This window comes from Trichophyton rubrum (assembly GCF_000151425.1).
Source record: "Trichophyton rubrum CBS 118892 genomic scaffold supercont2.10, whole genome shotgun sequence".
NCBI lineage: Eukaryota > Fungi > Ascomycota > Eurotiomycetes > Onygenales > Arthrodermataceae > Trichophyton > Trichophyton rubrum.
The window spans coordinates 410,539-424,780 of NW_003456419.1; the positions used below are offsets into that span (position 1 = coordinate 410,539).

General features: G+C 48.0%; 4 protein-coding genes and 5 non-coding genes across 9 annotated transcripts; 6 read left to right on the forward strand and 3 right to left on the reverse strand.

The window, feature by feature from the left end:
- Positions 1-1,919: 1,919 nt before the first annotated feature.
- Positions 1,920-3,743, forward strand: TERG_07515 (sorting nexin-4; the record flags this gene model as incomplete). Its single annotated transcript, XM_003231848.2, has 2 exons — positions 1,920-2,493; positions 2,544-3,743. The coding sequence occupies exons 1-2, from the start codon at positions 2,206-2,208 to the stop codon at positions 3,741-3,743; spliced, it is 1,488 nt and encodes a 495-aa protein (XP_003231896.1). The 5' UTR covers positions 1,920-2,205.
- A 1,032-nt stretch (positions 3,744-4,775) lies between these two features.
- TERG_07516 (uncharacterized protein) lies at positions 4,776-5,092 on the forward strand (the record flags this gene model as incomplete). Its single annotated transcript, XM_003231849.2, has 2 exons — positions 4,776-4,958; positions 5,033-5,092. The coding sequence occupies 2 exons, from the start codon at positions 4,776-4,778 to the stop codon at positions 5,090-5,092; spliced, it is 243 nt and encodes an 80-aa protein (XP_003231897.2).
- Positions 5,093-6,415: 1,323 nt separating this feature from the next.
- TERG_10568 lies at positions 6,416-6,542 on the forward strand. The gene has a single exon. It is a non-coding gene; the product is annotated as a tRNA-Leu (tRNA).
- Positions 6,543-7,163: 621 nt separating this feature from the next.
- On the forward strand, positions 7,164-8,333 carry TERG_07517 (uncharacterized protein; the record flags this gene model as incomplete). Its single annotated transcript, XM_003231850.2, has 1 exon — positions 7,164-8,333. One exon carries the CDS (start codon positions 7,164-7,166, stop codon positions 8,331-8,333), a length of 1,170 nt encoding a protein of 389 aa, XP_003231898.2.
- Positions 8,334-8,683: 350 nt separating this feature from the next.
- Positions 8,684-10,506, reverse strand: TERG_07518 (uncharacterized protein; the record flags this gene model as incomplete). Its single annotated transcript, XM_003231851.2, has 2 exons — positions 8,684-8,986; positions 9,049-10,506. 2 exons carry the CDS (start codon positions 10,504-10,506, stop codon positions 8,684-8,686), a joined length of 1,761 nt encoding a protein of 586 aa, XP_003231899.2.
- Positions 10,507-10,709: 203 nt separating this feature from the next.
- TERG_10569 lies at positions 10,710-10,780 on the reverse strand. The gene has a single exon. It is a non-coding gene; the product is annotated as a tRNA-Glu (tRNA).
- An 869-nt stretch (positions 10,781-11,649) lies between these two features.
- TERG_10570 lies at positions 11,650-11,720 on the forward strand. The gene has a single exon. It is a non-coding gene; the product is annotated as a tRNA-Glu (tRNA).
- A 179-nt stretch (positions 11,721-11,899) lies between these two features.
- TERG_10571 lies at positions 11,900-11,970 on the forward strand. Its single transcript has one exon. It is a non-coding gene; the product is annotated as a tRNA-Glu (tRNA).
- Positions 11,971-12,463: 493 nt separating this feature from the next.
- TERG_10572 lies at positions 12,464-12,534 on the reverse strand. The gene has a single exon. It is a non-coding gene; the product is annotated as a tRNA-Glu (tRNA).
- Positions 12,535-14,242: the final 1,708 nt, after the last annotated feature.

Consider the following 14,242-nt stretch of genomic DNA (forward strand, 5'->3'; position numbering starts at 1 on the left):
GTCGCACAATTGAATAAACCCATCCAAATAGCGAGAAAAGATAACTCTATACATATGAAAAGGCAAACGTCAAAACCAAATGTGTATATATGGAGGCTGTAGGAGCGAGGACGGGGGATCACTCAAACTCAAAACAGCATGCTTCAATAACTGAACGGAAGAAAAGGAAGAACGGGAGCAGATATAAAGACGAAATCAGGGGGAGGGGAGGGGGGGAAATCTCACAGGATCCAGGGACACATATTGGGACCGAGTATGGGTTATATATGTCTGGTATATCGGCCACAGCCCTTGACTAAAAGGGGGCGGCTGCTGCTGTGTATCCGGAGCGAAGGGAAGGGGGGTTTGGGATCGTTCCGGAGAAACAGACAGACAAGCAGAAGCAGCGCAAGGCCAGCGAAGACACACCGACAGAGAGGGTCGCATCATGGATCATGGGCGGCCCCAAAGCAGATGCTCGACCAGCTGCCCTGCCTCCGCGGCCTCCCATGGGCCGCCCTGCCTGTCTGCCTGTCTCTCTGCCTGTCTTGCTGCGAAATGCGTCGTTTCTGCGTTGTTGCTGCGTGAAGAGCGTAATATATTCCCGATATCACAATGGCCAGTTCGTTACCGACAGAGCGGTTTTCTATTTAGCTTGTGGGGAACGCCAGGGCGGTCGTATTAATAAGCTATTGTTCGCTGCAGAGAACAATAGCAACGTGCATGAGAAGGTGGCGCTAGTGTCACAATCGCCCTTTCCGCGATACGGCTGCGATACAGACGCCGTACCTAACACATATAGCACACTTTCATAGCAGATCCTCGAGCGGTGCTTCTGATGCTGCGCTTTCCGGGCTCCAGCAGGCTTTTTTTTGACTTCCTCTCAGCGCTAAATGAAACCTGCCGGCCAGCCTATCACGGGCTGCGTCAGAAAGAAGGCAGAGTTTTGGTCGCACGGGAGTTGGTGCTTAGGCTCAACTAAGTAGCTCGCCGGGCGAGAGTTTGATACTCTGATCCATCACCCGTAAAACTGCTCTCCATGCCGGTTGATCGAGTGGCCCTCTTGCAGGTGATCAGTATAATTAATGGGTATATCGCAGGCCTGGCGTAACACACTTCACACACACATACCTGGACAATGGATATAGGCATTCACGGATGCATACAGAGCCGGCCTTCACGGTAGCCAGCGAGAGAGAGACCTATCTTCTGTCTGGGCTTATTCAACCCGGCAAGGGTTTCGATATTTCCAGAGTTTAATGGGAAGTCTTGCTGCTTTGTCTGCTTCCTGCTATGTCGTGATAGTCGTTGCATCTCATATACATAAGCACAAGCTATAAATATCAGCACAGACGTCAATTCGTCGTTTCAGTGCAATAGTTCCCCACTAACGAGGATGCTGATAGCCGGTGGCCCCTCGGTTCAGGAAAGATGTGTGGTGGTAGCGTGTCTCGAGCCAAGGGGGGTCCGTTTGACCGTCTTACTACATCCCGCCCCAGGATCAGGCCTGCAGCCAGAGATGCACGTAGTGACAGAACCTCATCAATTCAGCAAGAAGCTGGTCCTTAGCTGGCAGACCCCGCATGGGATTTCATGCAACCTTGCAATTATCATCCATTGAAGGCGCTTAGAGGCTCGTAAAGATATTGTTTTACTCCTGTGGTAGTTCTATGTCTGATAGACGAAGTAGTTAGTCACCATGGAGGGCCCATGTTGACGTGGAAAAAACTTTTCCACCCTCCCAGAAGGAACGGGTCTAAGGTTCGTTTTTCTAGTCGTTATCCATGTCGGAGCATCAGCCAGGCTGCTCTCCCCCTAGTCCACTATCAAACGCCGTTAAAACCAACTCGAACCGCCATAAATAAAAGTCGAAGTTGAAAAAAGGTGAAGAAAGCTCGGGGCAGGCGCTAGTCCCGAAATGGGGAGACCTGACATCATCACATCACGTGACTGTATGCTGGCTATTTCGCCGTCAACAGCGCAGCGAAAGAAGAGCTGGCAGCGTCCGCTTCATGCTCGCCTGCTGAGGAAGAAGAGACGGGACTTTCTTGGCCGCCTATTGAATTGGGACTCCACGTATCCGCGCTGCTAGTCAGGCTTGATACGTTACTTGATATATTGCCCTGAGACGCGCCGTGAGCCTCGTGGGAAGATACCAAGCCCGGCCGACACAGGCTCCTACAATCAGCCATCAAGCTCCCCGCACACATACATCCCCCATCAGCCATGGACCACAACGATTTTGACAGTGTCTCTTGGAGGAATGACGGGGACAGCGATCCATCGCGGCCGGCTACGTCATATACAGATATCGATAACGCCTCCAGTTCGCGAGATAATCCCAATGGGAAGCGTCGAATAAGCTCCACGGGAGATGAGGTGCTCTCGCCCGTGCAAGACGGCGCATTTGCGGCTGCGTTGGATAACGGTATGCTTGAATGCACAGTAGACACCCCTCTGAAGGAGAATGAGGGTACAAAGGATGTCTATGTTTCCTACCTGGTGTCAACTCATGTCAGTGTTCTCGCCATATCTTCCGACAACTATACTTACAGATTCAATAGACCAATTTCAAATCCTTTCAAAAGACTGACTTCAGCGTTCGACGACGCTTCACCGACTTCTACTTTCTGTACAATACGCTATTTCGGGAGTATCCTGCTTGCGCTATCCCCCCACTACCGGATAAACACAAGATGGAATACGTACGTGGGGATCGGTTCGGTCCAGAGTTCACCCAGCGTCGTGCCTGGTCTCTTCACCGGTTTATCAAGAGAATTACACTTCACCCTGTCCTACGCCGAGCTCCAATCTTAGTCACATTCCTTGAATCCGGAGAATGGAATCAACACATGAGGATGCGCCCGACCCGCAGCGCCACAAATGCGTCTGACGGCGGAACTAACATCTTCGACAATTTTGCAGATACCTTTGTGAATGCATTCACCAAGGTCCACAAACCAGATAAGCGCTTCACGGAAGTGAGAGAAAAGGCCGACAAGTTGGATGAAGATCTGGGTCACGTTGAGAAGATTGTTGCGCGGGTTGCAAGGCGTGAAAGTGACCTGGAGGCTGACTACGCTGACCTTGCCGTCCAGTTCCGCAAACTTGTCCCTCTAGAACCTGGGCTAGAGGTACCTCTACAGATTTTTGCCGGTTGCGTTGAGGAAACATCTTATGGTATCCAAGCTTTGAAGGAACATACAGATCAAAACTACCTAGGTAGTCTTCGCGATATGGAGGCTTACATCTTATCTCTCAAAACCCTGCTCAAAATGAGGGAGCAGAAGCAGCTAGACCACGAGGCGTTGGTCGACTACCTCAACAAAGCCGTGGCGGAGCGCGAAAATCTTACCAACAACCCATCCTCATACTACGCCACAAACCCACTAACAAGCAGCCCTGCTTCTTTCATCAGGTCAAAGATGGAGGATATCAGAGGCGTTGATCACGAACAATCACGCCGGGAGAAAGTCCGAAAACTCGAGGTTCGAATTGATGAATTAACCCGTGAAGTTGAAAGCGCCAAAACAACTTCTGAGATGTTCGATGAAGAGGTTGTGCGCGAGGTTTCCGACTTTGAGCGTATCAAAGCAATCGAGTTCCGCGATACCCTGGGTGCAATGACACAGAAACACGTGGACTTCTACCAAGGGGTCCTGGCCACTTGGGAGCGCTTCATTGTGGAGATGGAAGCTGATGGAGATGATGTAGGTGTCAAGCATGACTTGAAAGCGAAGAAGCCTCAAGTTCGACATGCATGAATTGGGTCGCCGTTGTTCGCTTCTCTCTTTTTTTAGTTTCTGTATAGATGAAATTTGGCACTAGAGCTCCAAGGCTCTTCTTTTTGCGTGCTTACTTGGTTCTCAGTCATGACTGGCGTTATATCTTTTTGGATGGCATTTGAGCCAGAGAATACGAATTAATAGCTGCATTACTCCTTTTCAACCGTTCCTGGACATCTGCCGAATTGGATTTGATCGGCGTGTTCTTTCAACCGATCCTATCCCGTTATGATGCTTTTTTCTTTGTTTTGTCCACCGAGTAACTTACCACATCCTGCATTTCGTGCCCCATATCGAAGCATCCCACAGAATGGTGCCTAGTGTGTGATTGTACCTTGTTGACGGCCGTCGGTTAGCTGTTAACGAATCGTATTGTAGAAACAAGCCCACCACATTTTTGTAGTGGCCTACAAGAGATTTAGCACAGTGTTTTAAGTACTATCTATAAATTGTTTACCCTTCCTAGTTTTGACCGTTTTGAAGACACAATTAATCTCACCTCACTGTGTTCACATTCATCCGATCACCAATTGGCATAAGTACCAGTCTCTGCCATTTCTGCATATAAAACATGGTGAAGGCTCAGCGGTAATCCACATAGAAACGCTGCGACGGTTGCGTAAAGCAGAATACGATAACGGCGTATCTTAATGCCATATTATTCGGTCAAAGTCCTACCGAAAGACCGCATTTGGTGGTGAAGGCGCAATTCAGTGGACAGATACTTGTGTAGCAAGCACACTCTCAACCTACACAGGAGACGTAGTGCAACGAAAGGTACATTAGCCAGAAGATACGACCGCATATACAGACAAAGAGCAAAAAAAATCGTAGATGACTGCTTGCTTGCTTGCTTCTATAACTGCTGGCCTTCTACCGGGTATAAATATCAACATGTGTCCATCGTGATGGCCTTTGATTCCAATAACCATCTCTTCCAATCCAATTCAATCAATCCTCTGAGACTTATAATTTTTCCCTCGTTGCAATCGAACTGCCGACTATTCCAACATGAAGCTCTCCTGCTCCCTCCTCGCAGCTCTCGCCATCCTTGGCCAGACTGCTGTTGCTGCCGTTGCTAGTGTACCGATTGCTGCCAGAGCAGAGGCTGCAGCTGAGGCTCAAGCTGATTTGCCCTTAGCGATTATTCCTGTTAGCGGTATCTGTTATCGGGATTCCGATTGCTCCCCAGGCGTAAGACAAGCTTCACTCTCCTCCTCCTCATCATCACCACAGCTGTTACCGGAAGGCTAACTCATAATCCGTAGTGTGCGAGCATGGGCTTCAGAGGACAAGCCAGATGCCCCAGCCCTGGCAAATCAAAGTAAGAACATTGATTACTCCAGGTTATTAGATGCAGCTTCGTTACTGACATATCCGTCTAGTATCTGTCACTGTTACTAGAACGTTGGCATTCTCGTATGGCACCTTGAAATGGTATCTTGCCAATGGAGTGATGAATATTAGAATATTTAGCGGTTGAATAGGGCCTGTGCAAGCCATATCATGGCTAGAAAAGTATTTTTCTGTTGCTCTGCTTGATATATCAGTTTCAATGAATTATCATGTCATTCCAGTATGTTCGTAGTTGCTCCACTCGTAAAGGCCGTTGACGATATTTAATGGTGTCAAACCCATGTCCTTGACGACCGTAGCATCTATTAACGTGATGCTGCTACCCGTATCGAGGCAGACATGAATAGTATCTGACGGGTCATGTATATAAGCCAGTGCTGTGGTATATTGCCAGGGTCGGAATAGTTAACCGGGTGCTGGCCTGTTAGTGTCGGAACAGGTTAATATAATCACCGGTATTATATCCTTTATTGGTACGGCTAGCAAAGCCTCTATAAGTAGGGTAGAAGCGTCCTTCGTTATAGATGTATAACTAGCTACTTTAATATAGGCGTATAACTTATTTATACTTATAAAACCTCGTGCGCAAGACCTGCATATCGCGATAACCTTATCGGGGTATAGATGCAATATATATTTATCGTGCGTTACGAAAACTGTTTGGTAGTCGGTGCAATTGACTGTATCATTTACAGCAGCATTGTAGACGTCGTGAGTAAAACTGTCATATTCATAGGTTGGTGCTAAACCCATCACGATTAACGGTATCGGCCAACAGTCCACTGTAGGATATGTCAAATTCCACCTACACCTGCCGGGCTCTTTAACTACAGGCCTAGCACAGGGTCCCGCTGTCGCTCAGCTAGCCGTCGAAGCTTATATTATGCCTTAGTTAAAGGCAAAGCTCTTACTCGGCGCCGATACTCTGACCCTAGAAGGTATTATTATTAATCTACAACATAGGAAGGCCACCTTAGGGTCCTGCTAAAATTTATAGATCCTAATAACAGTTGTCACCAAGGCTTATTACTAGCAGAATAGACCTGTCTATATGGTACGTTAGACTATTATTCTACTATACTCTATAGCCCGTATCCTAGTCAAGATAAATAAGACTAACCTACCTAGTGATCGCGACTACGTCTTTAAGCCCACGTATTCTAAGGTATCACTTTTCTCCCACCTTGTGGATGACACAATAGACTATGTAGAAGCGGCTAACTACAGGATCCATATGCGTGAACGCAGCCGTTCGGGTCCAAGGAGTCAACGACTCCACGTGATAGACATGAACAGGCAAGGTGGCCGAGCGGTCTAAGGCGCCAGATTAAGGCTAACCTTAATCAGTAATAATCAGCGGTGATCACCACCCAGATATTCTGGTCCTCCTTGAGGGCGTGGGTTCGAATCCCACCCTTGTCACTTTTCTTTTCCCCCCCCCCTTTTTTTTTTTTAGCTCCGGTTGCCTGATCCAATGACTAAGGGCTGACGAAGAGCCTGAGCCCGAACCTTGATCCAACAAGGAACTTCCATAGCTTCATCTCATCATCATCATTCACATATCAAATACCAACAGCGACTGTGATAATCAACTATCGTGATGCGCTCACTACTAGGTAGCGCATTGCGCCCATATATATGCATGTCGTGTAAGCGTGGGCTTCAGGCACAGCGGAGGAGATTCGCCTCCAGTCTTTCGCAACAACCCGACATCTATGACATTGTCTGTGTTGGAGGGGGTCCAGCAGGGTTAGCTCTGCTCACAGCATTAAGTATGTTCACCAGTATCAATGGCACTTCAGTTTACAGCTTCAAATCATACATTTAGCTAATATATAATCCTTAGGATCCTCTCCAATTACCTCCAAGCTCAAAGTCGCCCTCGTCGAAAGCCAGGATATCACCAAGGCCAAAAGCTGGAACCTCGACTCTGAGAACTTTTCCAACCGTGTTAGCAGTCTCACACCGTCGTCTGTTGCATTCCTAAAAAGTATCGGCGCCTGGCAACATGTCGATTCCTCTCGAGTGCAACCATACGAGGAAATGGAAGTGTGGGATGGAGTGACGGGGTCGAATATTTCCTTCAACTGGCCCCCCGGCCTGATCGATCACGACGCTTCCTCAAAGACAATTGCGACAATGACCGAGAATGCGAATTTAATACGGGGTCTATTGTCACGAATTGAGTCCCTTGGCGAAGACGTCTCTATTTTCTCTTCGACAAAGGTCACATCTATCAATAACGGCACTGATATTCCCGATGGACCGGATCTTTCGGCCTGGCCGGTGCTCACCTTATCTCCTTCATCTTCGACGGAAACAACCAATTCTAAGCTCCCTACTATTGCCGCTCGTCTTTTAGTTGGAGCAGATGGAATTAACAGCCCTGTTCGATCATTTGCAAGTATCTCGACGGATGGGTGGGATTATGACCGACATGGTGTCGTTGCTACCCTGAAGCTCTCCCCCTCAGCAACCTCTTCATCCAGGCCGGTAACTGCATATCAGCGGTTTCTTCCAGGAATTGGTGGTCCGGTTGCCATGCTTCCTCTACCCAACAACTTTGCTACACTTGTCTGGTCAACCACCGTCCAGAACGCTGCATATCTCAAGTCACTATCGCCGAAAGCATTTACAGCAATGGTAAATGCTGCTTTCCGCCTATCCATAACAGACCTGAAATACATGTTCTCCTTACCATCTAGCCCAAACCAAACGTCCTCTGAGACAAGCTATGACCATGCAGACGAGTTATCCTGGCGACTCCAGCATACTCCTGTCCCATCGTATGTACCGCCAGAGGTTGAAACGGTTCACTCGAATACAGTTGCTGGTTTCCCATTACGCTTCCGCCATGCATCAACTTATATTTCACCTCGAGTGGCACTAGTCGGGGATGCAGCTCACGTGATACACCCTCTTGGAGGACTGGGGTTGAACCTAGGGGTCGGTGATGTAATTTCTCTCCATCGCGCGATTGAGTATGCTGTGCAGCACGGAATGGATATTGGCTCGTTGCTTAGCTTGGAACAATATGTAGCTGATAGATGGATAACTAACGCTGGGATTGGAGGAGCCTGTGACCTTCTGCATAAGGCTTATAATGTTCCTGGCTATGGGCCGTTTGCGTGGGCAAGAGGCGTTGGTCTAAACGTTGTGAATAGCCTTTCCACGTTGAAGGGGGTTATCATGAATCGAGCTTCAACTGCTTGAACACCTTTTCTATCCTGTATTATTTGAAAGTTCAAGGTATCCTTGATTGTACCAATATATATTTTACCAAGACAATTTACAGTTTCTAAATCCCACCATATCCATTGTCTTGGGCAAAACGCTGTCAAGCACAGAGTTTTTGCAGATATTTATCAGGTTTTATAAGTAGTTAAAACAAGAAGTAAAGCTTCTAGTCTATCCGCGAAGGCAGTAAGCAGAAGGTGGTATCCCGATAAGCAATAAACAATACATCCTTGCGTGCATGCACCGTTAAAAAATTCCAGAAATGCATTCAACCCTCGAAAGAAATAGTTTTAAAATAATTCATCATCTTTCTCTCTTTTCCCCACCTACAACAAATCCTTTACTTTCTGGGCTAGGTCCGCTGGCTCATCTGCTGGTGTTTCCGCAGGCGCATCAGCCTCGCTCGCCTTCTTCTCCAGCCTTTGCTTAATTTCGGTGGTAAGAGAGTCAATGTCAACCAGCACGCCTTCCTTCTCAGGGTGGCCATCTGGAAGGCCCATCTCCTTGACACGGACTTTTCCAGCAGCAAGCTCATCTTCACCTAGAATAACGGCGAATGGGATGCCGTTGGTTTCAGCAGCTTTGAATTGAGCGGGAAGTTTTGGTTTGACTTTATATGAGAATTCTGCCTGGACATTTAATGTTAGAATATGCTCAAAAAAGTAAGAAAGAAGTTTTTATATAGGCTTACCTTGATGCCGGCCTCCCAAAGCGACCTGCAGATCTGCATTCGCTCCTTGAGTAAGCCTGTGAATCCCTTGCCGCCAAACGCCATAACGTATACATCCACCTCGCTGCTTCGTAGAGCATTTGCATTGTTCTCGCGCTGCATGCGAGCCTTGGTGATAGAGAAGATTCGATCAACACCGAACGATACTCCGACACATGGTATTTGGGCCTTTGGCGAGAACATGCCGACTAGGTCATCGTACCGACCCCCAGCAGCAACACTACCGACACCAACAGAAGGATCATTAGACCTGTCCTCATCAGGGTCTGCTTTCTTGTCCTTCTTTGCGGAGCGTTGCAGGGCTTGACTCTCAGGGGCCGAGGTAGCAGTTGCGGGCGCTGAGCCTTCAGTGATGACCTCGTAGATAACACCGGTGTAATAATCAAGACCACGAGCAAGGCTCATATCGAATGAAATCTTGTCTACCACGCCAAAGCCTTCAAGGTATTCGAGCAACAAGGCCATGTCATCCAGGCCGGCTTTGGCAGAGGCGTTGGCAGTGAGTTTCTCATCTGCCAGCAATGATTCAAGGAGATCTCGTCCGCCTTTTCGAACAACATATGTCTGAATGCTATCAGCTACGGCGCCATCAAGACCCTTGTCATCCACCATCTCCTTCCTGACGTCCTCCCATGGTAGTTTGTCCAGTTTGTCCACCGCACTAGAGATGGTCCGGATCTTATCCTGAGGTACACCACACACCTCAAATAGACCGTCCAGGATCTTTCGGTGGTTGACTTTGATTGTATAGTTCCCCTTCCAGCCCAGGTCCTCAAACACTTCGGTGACAATCTTAAGCACCTCCGAGTCCGCAACCATGGGGTCGAACTGTGCACCGGCAATATCAAAGTCGCACTGGTAGAACTCTCTCATGCGCCCTTTTGTCATAGCCGGCTGATCTCGTCTGTACACCTTGGCCAAGTGGTATCGTTTTATGTTGCGCACATCCGGATTCATGGCCAGCCATCGTGCAAAGGGGACGGTCAAGTCATATCGCAACGAACATATCTCTCCGCCCTGGTCCTGCAGGTCGTATATCAGCTTCGAGTCCTCGCCGTACTTGCCCGCCAGGATTTCGCGCAGTTCAAAGACAGGCGTGTCAAGCGCCATGCCACCGTGACGCTTGAAGACATTGGTGATTGTGCTGAAGATGTTGTCTCGCAGGAGGGCATCGGGGCCAGACCAGTCCTTGGTCCCCTTGGGCGTCTTGAGGGTAAACGAGTTCTTTCCCTTGGGCGCCATGATGTCTAGCTGGTCTGGAGAGTGCGAGTGGTCGTGATATCGGCGAGAGGAAGAAGACGAGCAGCGTTGTGCGAAGATGGAGGGGTCTCTACCGGAGTTTAGAGTTGGGATGAAGGGGAGGGCTCGAACGGACAGTCGACGGCAGCCAAAAACCCGCAGAACCCGCTGGCACAGCATTCAAGACTATTGTCAGAGAGAACAAATAAAGAAGGAAAAGATGAGGGAATTGAGGGCCTTTATCACTGATTTATAGACTGCAATTCTGCCCTTGACTCATATTTTTCGTGTAGTCAAACAGCCATGTACACGGAGAATAGAATCTCCGCCAGAAAAATCGCTGCCAAAAAAAGAGATTGGAAATAAAAATGAAAAGAAATACGCTCCCTAGCGGGGAATCGAACCCCGGGCACGAGTGTGAGAGACTCGGATGTTACCTCTACACCACTAAGGATGGCTGGATGGAAGGGCGAGGCTGTGCTGCTCTATTAAGGGTAGTAGCCACCAACAGCACTCATCCCCGGGTCTGTGTCTATGTAGATGCACTCACTGTTGACTGGGGGGAAGAAGGTAAAGGGGAAAAAAAACCATTTTCATGATAAACTAGTTTTCCTAGTCATGGAGGAAAAACATAGATGGCTGGGGCTTCCTTCTTGGATATCTCAGGGCTGGGTAACTACTGTTGCACTTGCAGCTTGTGCAGCACTATGTCCAAAAGCTCTACCTCGCATGTAGGTACACAACTTCGGAGTGATATCTCGAAACATTTGCTGCCTACTATTGATCTACAGTCACGTTCCTTAGTTTTAGGAAGCAGCTATCAGTAGATGCTGGGAAACTACATCAAGTTACAATATAGGAACAAGTTGCATGGCGAAGTACACTATGTATTGCTTGTATATTAACTCCAGATGTAGTATATTAGTATATAGATATACCCACCATCAAAATCGATAGCTTACTGCTTTATTGATTGAGAAAATGAGCTTGAGGTAAAGTAAAGCAGCTGACTTTCTTCTTGTCGTTTACTTTGGTATTTGCTACTTCTATATCTACTTCTAAAGACGAATTTCGTATCCATAACTATAGCTATACGAATGCATGTCAGCAAATCCAGCTAGTAGCATACCCTCATGTTTATTGAACCATAAGGAAAGGCCCACCATTGCCTCGATATAAGACGAGTATCTATGGATGTATCTGGTGTAAGATATAAATACGTAGGCAGTAGAGCATTCATACGTGATGTCTTGACACAAGCAATAGCCTATTGCATATTTAACCTTTTATTGCCTGTAAGAAACAACTTACATAAATGAAAAGTCCTTAGTGGTGTAGAGGTAACATAACTCTCTTTCACAGAGTCGCCCGGGGTTCGATTCCCCGCTAGGGAGGAATTCTTTTTTGAAAAAGCATTTTGCAGGCTCACTTGGTCGCTTGACTCCAGCCTCCCATTTTACCGCGAGAGTGGAGACAGACATGTCTTGGCATGCATTTTTTTTTGACTTCCGACATTTGAATCTACCCACTCCGTTCATCTGCTATTTTGGCAAGCGTTTCCCACAACAAGCCATCCTTAGTGGTGTAGAGGTAACATCCGAGTCTCTCACACTCGTGCCCGGGGTTCGATTCCCCGCTAGGGAGTACATTCAACTTTCACTTTTTTGTCCTTTAATTCTTCTCGTCAGTCAGTACGTATCTACATCGATCATGACATTTTCTTTTTTGGTCTGCATAACAAAAGACTGGTGTTGTATCACTATCTACCTTCTGCAAGCCATTATCCGCCATCACACTATCATCTCCTCAGTCTTGATGTATAAAGATGGCCATATTACAATTCTTTCAATATAGCAATCAAGCCCTAGCGAAGATGTCGTCCACGTGATGTACTTAAAATCAACGTCTTCGGGTTGCGAGACCATAGACATGATGATACAAGCATTCTACAATATCGTGCATAATGTACTTTGTACTTTTGTGAATGATCTTTAGCATATGCAGGACGTATTATTTTCTCTCAATGTGCTATCTGTATGTGTTATTTGTTGTTCTATCGTAGGAGGGAACTGAGGGTGAGAGACAAAAATTACATGATCAGTTAACTGGCCAAGGGGGAAAAAAAAAGAAGAAATTTCTCCCTAGCGGGGAATCGAACCCCGGGCGACTCTGTGAAAGAGAGTTATGTTACCTCTACACCACTAAGGATGGTTGTTGTCTGACCTGAGCATCAATTTTTTATATTCCCTCCTCCCTTGTCGGTGATAAATTCAACCACCTCCAAACATCACAGCTATATATAAAATACTTACATAAGGAGTACCCCTTTATGTTTTATGCGAGCTCTTGGGTAGGAGGAATAAACATGACCCTACCAGGACACGCTCTTGTGTCTCGCAAGATTATCAACGGCCTGGTCTCCCCTTCCCTACAAGTCCAGCTCTTCGGCGTTGACCTCACCCTTGAAAGAGTGCTGACCTGGACCTCTGCCGGCACCGTCGACCTTGACAACTCGCCACCGCCAACCAGTCTCTACGAAGGAAATACCCTTTACCAAGATCAAATCTAGCTCCAGCAGCAGTGGCGGAAAAGACGACGACAATGACGACGATGATGACCATCAAGCAGTGATATAGACCTGCCACCTGGCTCGTATCTGGTCGAGTTCAACGAAACGGTCTCGGTGCCGCTGGATGTGATGGGTCAGCTGTTTGTGCGCAGCTCGCTGTTCAGGTCTGGTGCGCTGCTGAGCGCTGGGGTGATGGATGCCGGGTATACGGGAGCGGTGGGCGCGATGTTACAGGTGGTGAACCCGGCGGGTCTGCGAGTGTATTGGGAAGCGAGGCTGGGCCAGTTTGTGTTCCACCAGATGAGCGAGCCGGTGGAAGGGTATGACGGGGTGTATCAGGGGAGTACGAGGGTCGGTTAGAGAGGAGGCACGATAGGATGGGTCGAGCTGGTGAGGGTGTTGGCTTACTTTATGACAACGAGAGTGATGGACATAGATATATAGTAGATGTAGAGGGTATTTCTCTTTGAATAGATTGGTATAAATGGCAGTATTCGTAGTTATTATCTACTCTGTGGTTCTATGGTTGCTGGCTCTGAGTTGGAAACTTGATACGGTGTGCCTACGGGTCTCTGACTGGATATGACATCATATAACCAACTGGACCTACGACCAGCGACGTCAGACAGGGCATCTTTCTCAGATCCAAGCTCTGAGGTCCCATGGGCCAACGGGGGAATAGGGAGAGAGGCCCGCCTGTATCACTTTTGCTGGCACCGAACCTGGAGAGACAGCCAGGAGGATGTGCGACCTCGCTGTATAACGAGCAACAACTGCATTGGAGTAAGTAGCTGAAGGAGAACGAACAAGTGGAGCATATAAAAATCCAATTCACGGCGCTTTGAACGGAGTATCGAAGTGATCATCAGAGTCGACATCTATATCTTGGTACCATATTACAACTACCTAACTACCGAACTAGATCTATCATAATGACTGATGAGCGGTAGTAGAGCTGCATCTCGCACTGGACGCCCGCTGTTCCACGCAACTCCAACTCCCCAGCTGCATTCTGCCTCTTGACTCCCACAAAGAACGCCCTGTCTTGTGGGACAAGCATGATCCCTGGGCCCGACCTCTCTTCCCACGTGGATCATCGCTTGCTTTGGCTCCTTTCCACCCCCCCTCTTCGCCTTTGCTTCCAGAAGAACTCTGTCCTCCACCGACGATCGAAAGCAACCTTCTCCCTGGCCAAGTATACACACACTTACATAGACAGATACGCTTTTCGTCGTGGCGAGAGCGTTGGGCCTGCTGGGCTGCCGTGGGAGATGTGGGTGCGGGATCTCTTCTCGCCAATCGCCTGGGAGGGGGACGCATGCCGGACAGACAGGGATGGGGATGGGG